The sequence below is a fragment of the Sturnira hondurensis genome, unplaced genomic scaffold, assembly GCF_014824575.4.
Source record: "Sturnira hondurensis isolate 20B ecotype Veracruz unplaced genomic scaffold, ASM1482457v3 Scaffold0024842, whole genome shotgun sequence".
Taxonomy (NCBI): Eukaryota; Metazoa; Chordata; class Mammalia; order Chiroptera; family Phyllostomidae; genus Sturnira; species Sturnira hondurensis.
The window spans coordinates 9350-17826 of NW_028097473.1; the positions used below are offsets into that span (position 1 = coordinate 9350).

The 8477-nt window shown below is 48.7% G+C and overlaps 1 protein-coding gene across 1 annotated transcript; it reads right to left on the reverse strand.

Moving 5' to 3' along the window:
- Positions 1 to 1390: 1390 nt before the first annotated feature.
- SLC7A3 (solute carrier family 7 member 3) lies at positions 1391 to 6801 on the reverse strand. Its single transcript, XM_037038944.1, has 12 exons — positions 6716 to 6801; positions 5311 to 5710; positions 4838 to 4996; positions 4475 to 4649; positions 4162 to 4274; positions 3796 to 4018; positions 3484 to 3623; positions 3281 to 3383; positions 2879 to 3045; positions 2517 to 2683; positions 1826 to 1934; positions 1391 to 1689 (listed from the first exon to the last, which is right to left on the reverse strand). Exons 2-12 carry the CDS (start codon positions 5678 to 5680, stop codon positions 1574 to 1576), a joined length of 1842 nt encoding a protein of 613 aa, XP_036894839.1. The 5' UTR covers positions 5681 to 5710; positions 6716 to 6801; the 3' UTR covers positions 1391 to 1573.
- Between the last annotated feature and the right edge of the window lie 1676 nt (positions 6802 to 8477).

The window sequence follows — 8477 nt, forward strand, 5'->3', positions numbered from 1 at the left end:
TGTACAATATCGGGTATATAATACTCAATAAATGGTAGCTATTATTTCACTGCTCTAGCTTCCTCCACCCTCTTCCAATCCATCCTCTCTGCAGGCAGACTAAGAAACTTGGAATCCTTCAGTGACTCCTCCCTTCACTCTAATACACACACACTCCTTTTCAAAATAATTTCTTAGTAGCGTATACAAGGCCATTCACATGATCTGTTACTATTCACAACCTGTATGTGCTACCGTTCAGTCACACTAAGCTATATGCTATCTCCTCAAATACAGTATGATTTTTAAAAATATCCTTACCCAAGGATATGTTCCAATTGATTTTAGAAACATTAATGTGGAAGAGAAATATCAGATTGGTCACCTCCCATACTAGTCCTGGGCAGGAACTGAACTCACAACCTAGGTCTGTGCCCTGACTGGGGATTGAACCAGCAACCTTTTTGGTGTATGGGACTACACTCCAACCAACTCAGACACCCAACTAGGGTATTACAACAATGTGCTTTTTCACACTTCCATTGTTTGGGGCACACTTTTCACGGACAGAGAAGCCCTCCCCTCGGTCTACTTCATGAATTTGGATTCAAGATTCAGCTCAAGCATGTCCTTTGTGCTCCTGCAGCACTCAGCACTTATCTCTGCCCTGCTATAAATCATACTGTGTTCTGTTGACCTGCTTGTTTCTCACACTGGACTGAATTCTTTGAGGCCAGGGATATTTTATTCACCCTTGTATTCCCAGCACCCAGCACAGGACCTGGTTATTTTGTAAGAGAGTGGCATGTTTGTTGAATAGAATGAGTGTTTGGACTGAGCAGATCTCTGACCTCTCCATTCCCTTACTACTTCTGTAGCAATCAGAGTCTATACACATTCGTAACCCTTTACACCAACCCCTACCAATTGTCCACTTTCTCCAGTGGTGCCAAACCCCCAGTCAAAATTTCTGTTGCTCAGGCAGGCACAGGAGCCCGGGACTGGTCCAACTAGAAGGGACAGAACAAAACACAGTCATCTCCCCGTGGGCCCTGACAAATGCCGCAATACTGAGATCAGAGTCCAGCCCAAACCCCGGAGATGAGTGTTGCTCTGTTACTTATTCAGAACCTTACCTTTGGTATAGCAAGGGGTAAACACATGTCAAGATCAGTCCTTTAAAGTGTGACTAGACTGGATGGCAGCTTACACCACTCTCCTCAAACCCTGATCCAACAAGAAACACACGCAGGCACAACAGATACTTATGTGGTGACTGGAGCAAACAAAGTACGCTCATCTGAAGCTTTCCACACTGAACAGGCTTCACATCATCTCTAGCAAGCAAAAAAAAAAAAAACAAGACATAATTTCTTTTCCTAGATCCTTTTAATATTCTTGAAAAGCCAATAAGCAGCTACAGATGAAATTAAAAAGTAGATGAGTTACAAAAAGGAGAAGAGAAACAGCAAAGACACATCCTTCACTCTAAGCAGAGCTCTATTAGTGTTCCCCCACCAACACCCCATTGGAGGCCTAGCTCCCGTGTAGTCAGGAGTTCCCTCCATTATTATGTAGGGACACCAGACAGCATTCAGGTACCGCTGAGATCAAAGTCTACAGTTCGGGTCCTAGACTTGAGTGGCGGTTCGTCACTCTTAATCTGTTCCAGGCTGTGCTGGATTCCATAGCCGAAGTAGATAGCAAACCCTAGTGTGGAAAGGCAACTGTGAGGTAAGTAAATAGCGACCTGTGAAGGCTTAATAGGCACCCTGTATGAGACCAAGAGGAAAAGGAGTCAGGATGGGATACCCAAGAGGCCTACTTTTCCCAAGTGGATACCTACCAATCACCATCCAGACTCCAAATCGGGCCCAGGTGCCAGCTGTCATCTGCATCATGAGGTAAATGTTCACAAAGATGCTCATCAGTGGGAGAAGAGGCAAAGCAGGTACCTGGGAACAAAGCAAAACCCTTTTTTTTTTGTACATACCACAAGTTGACCTACAAAGAGATCCCTAACCTGAACCTACTCAGGCCAGGAGTGGGAGAGTCCAACTCCTACCCAATTGTGTATTTCAGTGCCCACTCAGTACCTCATACAGGGCTGTAAGAATACTCAGAATTTGCCCTGGCTGGTGTGGCTCAGTGGATCAAGTGCAGCCTGCAAACTGAAAGGTTGCTGGTTCAATTGCCAGTCAGGGCACATGCCTGGGTTGTGAGCCAGGTCCCCAGCAGGGGGCGTGCAAGAGGCAACCACACATTGATGTTTCTCTTCCTCTCTTTCTCCCCTCCATTCCCCTCTCTCTAAAAATAAATAAATAAAATCTTAAAAAAATAATACTCAGAATTTGAGAAAATGAAACTGAAAAGGAACTAAGGAAGGTCAGCGAAGAAGTCTTTGGTCTAGGTATCTCCTGTAGCTTTCCTTTCTTGTCCAATTAAAGAATGCCTATGAACCTTATTAGACTGCAAGGTACCCAAAGCCTATTTTCTTTCAAGATGGGTTGGTAGGGGTAAAGAGAGAGGTCGTTTACCTTAAAGTGAAGGGGAGTGGAGCTCTGTGGTTGTCTCCAGATGACCCCAGTGATCCCAATAACGAGCAGCAGCAGCAGCACAACCGCTGCAATCCACACTGGATCTCCAGAAAACAGCGGAACTGACCACTGGGCCAACACCAGGCAAAGGACACTCAGCAACATAGCTTCAAGAATCAAAGTGAGAAACACCAAAACCAACTCTTGAGACAAACACATGAAGACATTAGGCACCCCATTCCAAGGTGAGTCACCCCCCCCTCTAGTTCTTCCCCAGCCACCAAATGCCACCCACTTCTCCCTATATCCTGCTGACCCCAGCCGCCCTCCCCCCCACCCCAGAGGAAAATCCCACTGCTCACCTAGCAGGGAGGAACAAACATAGACAACTTGGCCTGAGAGAGGACTGGGCATGGAGTGGTGTGGACAAAATAGTGCCTCTAAGGTCAGCTTTTGGGTTTCATGTGTCATCTCCTCCTGCAACTCCATTTCATCTTCCTCAATTCTCGTCTCCTGGCCAGGTTGATACCTGAGGCAAGGAAAAGAAGAACAGATCTTGATCATTTTAAAATCTCTCGGCAGCTTAATCTTCCCAGTCACCACGAAGGGCAGCAGCTCTTTTTGGCAGGTGGGGTTAGGGTTCTCCATATTCCTCAAAGAGAGTCAGGGTGATGAAGGCAGAGGAGGAAGAGAAGCAGATCCCCATCATTGTCCCTCCAAGACTAAGAACCCAAATCTCAGTATGTCCAGGAAAAGAATCTCACCTGAGAATGAGAACACAAATAGACACCAGGGAGTAAGCAAGCAGGGTCCCAATTGACATGAGGTCCACAAGATCGGTGAGCTCAAAGAGGAATGCCATTAATGCTGAAATCAATGGGCAGAAACCAAAAACATGAAAAAAGAGAAGAGCAAAGTTAAGAAAGTTAGTGAAACAACTAGGGGAAAGGCAAAAACGATTTTTCACCTGCAATAATGCCAGAGACCACAGTGGCTACAATGGGGGTGCGTGTGCTGCTGTGGATCCGAGCAAGGAAACGGAACAGGAGACCATCTTCCGCCATTGCATAGATCACCCGAGGCATGGGAAACATAGAGCCCAAGAGGCTGGAGAGAAGAATGTCCAGAGTGGCATGAGTTGGATGCCATTTCTCTCTCCAAGCCTGTGAGGTTAAGGAGTATCCACCTTCCCCTCATGGCCCTTTTAAGGGGTATTCTGTTGTACTGAATGCTATAACCTGAAACTGACAGCAGAGGACGACACACATTTGACACTGACCTGGTAGAAAGGGCACAGAGGGATCCAATAGCCACAACGTAGCGGGCAGGGGCCCATCCAACATGGAGAAATGCCTCAGGCAAGGGACTCTCAGGCTGAAGCTGATAGTAAGGCATCATTAGAGTGAGCGCTGAAGAAACACCAAAATACGCCAAAAAGCAGACGGACAGTGAGATCACAATGCCCAGGGGGATGGAACGCTCGGGATTCTTGGCCTCTTCCCCTGCAGGAAGGGGCACAATGTTCTGAATCAGTAAAGCAGGCTCAGTCCTCCACCTCCCCGAATCTGCAGGCAGCCTGAGCACACACTGTGCCCCAGCCTCAGCCTCAGCCCCAGCCCCAAAGAGAAGGGAATGGCCCTGTTACCAGTGGTAGCAATACAGTCAAAACCAACAAAGGCATAAAAACAGGTAGCTGCTCCACGGAGAATCCCCTCGATGCCGAAAGGCACAAATCCTCCAGAGCCCAGAGGGCCCAAGCTAAAGTAGAAGAAAGGATGGAAAACGTAAGGGTGTCCAGCCAACTCTGTTACCTTTTCCCTGGTGCCAAACTACTTAGGTCTGCAAGGCCTAGGCTCCCACTCCTCCTGCTCCCAACCCAGAATCCCTTAGCATGGATGCCCCCTGCTCCCCCTACCATGTTCCCAGCTCTGCATCTCCTGAGGATGAAATCTTCTAACCTGCGAGTATTATTAAGTCCACTCATGAAGTCATAGTCGTCTTCTGTGAGCTTCCAGTTGTGCAGGTCCCCTTTAATGAAGCCAGAGATGATGACGAAACCAAGAACCAAAAGGTTCACCCCTGTAAACACTTTGGTAACGAAGGCCGACTCACTAGCCCCCAGAGCCAGCAATCCTGTGGGAAAGAAGCATTCAGAATTCTCTAGGAAAGTCCTCAGTCCACGCTTTGTTCCCTCCCCTCTAGGGGCAGACTGCTCCCTCCCAGCATCTTTTTTCAGACCATTCTCACCTCCGCCCAAGCCCTTCTCAGGCTTAGTCCCTCCGAGCCCCACCCCCATCATTGTCCCGGTCAGCCGTCCTCACCAGTGAGCAACAACACAAGGCCCAAAGCAAAAAAGTCTGGATACTGTGCGAGGACATAGGGAAAATGCAGTGAGATGCTCCCCTGCAGAGTCTGAGAGATACGATTCCCGATCAGGTTATCAAAAGCTAAGCTCCAGGCCCGGGCCACACTGGCGGTACCTAGTGGAGCAGAGAGAGAAACATGGGGTCAAGTTTCCTCCTCCCTCCCCTCCCTCCCCCATAGCAGTCCCACAAGAATCCCTGCAGTTTTCACCTGCACTTACTTTTTAAAAAACAAAACTAGTCAATCTAAGAAAACCAGGTGAAAGTTAAGTAGAACACACAATTTCTCCACACCTTGAACCCTCCCAGCCCACTAGCAAACACACACATTTAGAGTGTTCCTGTGAGTGACTTCGCCATTCCACCCAGACTTCCTGACTCGAAAGTCCCTTCATTGGCTGTGCAGTTTCCTCCCTGCCCCAACATCTCACCGATGACATAGGAGAGGATGAGGTTCCAGCCAGTGGTGAAGGCCCAGAGTTCACCCACAGTGACATAGCTGTAGAGATATGCAGAACCAGACCGGGGAACCCGAGCACCAAACTCTGCATAGCACAGCCCAGCCAACACAGAAGATAGAGCGGCCACCAAAAAGCAGATCACAATGGATGGTCCTGCTTTATCTTTGGCCACCTCGCCAGCCAGGACATACACGCCTGCACCCAATGTGCTGCCCACACCCAGGGCCACTAAATCCAGAGTGCTCAGGCATCTGGAAAGGCGAGTCTCAGCCATGTCTGGCTCCAGTGTACGTCTGCGTGCCAGTTTATGACCAAATCTGCGAAGTTTCTGCAATGGCATTCTAGCTGGGATTGAAGAGGATGCTAGGATCTGGTGAAAAACAAGACGAAAGCTCTTAAGTAGGGCTCAATGTCCCAGGCTTTAGGAATGAATTACAATAGCCACTCCACCAAGCACAGGTGCTGGGGCGGGGGGGATGGGGAGGAAGCTATCGAAGAAACAAAGGCAAGTCACTTCTCTATCCTCAGTTTCTTCCCACACAGGTGGAATAATACCTCACAAGTCTGTGAAAGGGCTAATTTCAGAAAAGGTATATGAAAGCTCCTTATACTAAGCATCTACAAGGCCTGGCACCTTGTAGATGCTCCTCAACATTAGCCTCCTATTTCTCTGGTGGGGAAACTACGGGGTTTATCCTAGACCCCAACCTAGAAACCATGAAGCTCAATATGTCTGTCTCCTGGCCTGTAGATTCTTGAGAATTAAACAGATCTTGACTCAGGAGGGGCAGCAATTCGGGGAAGAAGCTCAATACCTACGATCCTTCTCTTTCTCCCCCCACAGGGCCACTCAGTAGGTGTGGTTCCCACACAGCCCGGAGGCAGGAGGAAATGACCTGGGCTGCATATCAAAAGTGAGCAGAGCCTCAATCCATCCCTCCTTACCAAGCCCACACCGCAGAACTGCGTGGCCACGGATCAGGGGAGTAAGCAAATGTTCCCCCATTTCCTCCCGCCCGCCTAGCCAGACCAGCAAGCATCAACAGTGGGGCGGGGCTTCCACATCTAAAGATTTGGAGATGCGCCTTGGAGAGGGGGTCACGGGCAGCCCGAAATTGCTCACACCAGAGAAAAGGGGCTCCGCACTAGGGCCCCCGACTCAGCTCCCAGATTCTTATGCCCCCATCTAGAAACAGTCTGGGGCTGAGGTGGAGATGAGAGCCTTGGGTCCCGGGGCCGGGGTCTCGGTCTCGCCAGCAACAGGTCACGGCCGCATTGATGCAACTGCAAGCCATGGTTGCAGAGAATCCTAGGCATGTCTGGACCCTCGCCGTCCCCCTCCGACGCACGTGTTTGCCCCCCCCCCAAGGCTTACCAGGGAGCGGTTAGTCTTGGGTCAGCTTCAGCGAGGCTGAGTTAAGCTGAGTTGGTTTGGAGATGCCGAGTTCGCTAGCGCAGGCTTCAAAGCTGCTGCTTGGGGTCGTCGCGCGCCAAGCGCCCCTTATATACACCCAGAGGCGGGGCCGGTAACGTCATGGAATCCCGCCCCCAACCCTCCTCCCTACACACAACACACACACACAAACACGCACGCACACACAGTCCTCCGCTATGCAAAAAGGATTGCGTGGGGCCTGAGACTGTTTCCCACTTGCAAACAGCAAGACCAGCATGGCCAGGAGAGAGAAATGGGGGAGGGCAGCCTTTCCTCCTCGCTTACCTCCAAGCAGGACAATGAGAGGCTTCCAGGGCAGAGACCCCCTGGGGTTTTCTACCTTTGTGCCTTGATAGTCGGAATCAGTGATTGGCGGGGTGGGGGAGGGGATAGAGGTGGAGGGGAAACAACACCGCAGTCTCCAACTCTCTCTCCCTCTGTCTTCCTTAGCTCTAGTATCTACACGACGTTCCCGCACCCCTAAAATTTTTCCCAAGGACCAGATTATGGACAACCATCTGGCACCGACCCCTCAGCTCTCACCCTCAACTGTAGGTGTTTCTTTTTTAAAATTATTATTAATGTATAGTTGATTATGTGGGTGTTTTAATAGTCTGCAAGAGAATGGAAGCTGATATTTTCAACCACCACCTGTATGCATAACTAATCCTATCTAGGTTTCCAGGCCCCAGTCTCGCCATAGTGTATCTCCAGCTACCTCTAAAATGTTAAACTCTTAAATATGAAATTCTGACAATATTAAAATATTGGAGGAAGGAGAGAACTCATTTAATTCCATTTTACTGACAAGTAAACTGAGGCTCAGAGGTATGACTTGCTTGACATTACGCTATAAATAATTTGTTCACCACCTCCCTGATGAAACCTGGCCGGGCTGACTTAAATGCTGGCCTCAGAAAAGTGCCATACCTCATTTAAAAGCGGGAGAAGAGGAGGTATGGCCACAGGCAAAGCCAAACAGGTAGAAGCACCAGCTTGGAGACAGGACTTTTTAGGCTAGGAGTTTCTGGAACACAGTAGAGGAAGTGAAGAATCAAAAAAAATGATCACACCTGGTGTCAAACCATAGTCCCATCCAGCCCAATCAGTTCTTTGTCATAATGGAGCCACAAGGGTTGTGAAGGAGTGTTTCTTCCCCAGCAAAACATCTCAGGGGGTAAGGATACACCCAAGCATCCTTGTTTCCTTTAAATAATCCATTATGGAGGGGGGAGGGGATAATGGGGGAAGGGGGAAGGGATTTCAGAAACCTGTACAAAAGACACAAGGACAAAGCCAAGGAGGGGTGGAAACAGGGTAGGAAAGTGGGGATGGCTGGGGTGGGTGGGAGTGGTGGTGGGGGAGACAGATAACTGTACTTGAACGACAATAAAATAAAAAATAAAATAATCCATTATGAATATGTCACTCGTGAAATTGATCCAAAATCTAAATCATCTTCAAATTAATTGGTATGTTCAGCTACCTACAACTCCATTTTGGCATTCCTCAAATATTTACTGAGCACTGACTCTGTGTCTAACAGCTGGTGTAGCAGTGAAGAGACTCCAAAGGAAATATAAAATAAAATCCTTGCCCTCCTACTCTTAAAAATCTAGCTAGGGCAAGAAAACACACAGAGTATCATTGGAAACAGTATTACCAGCACATAGCGGTTTGGAGTGCAGTGTTTGGAGTTCCA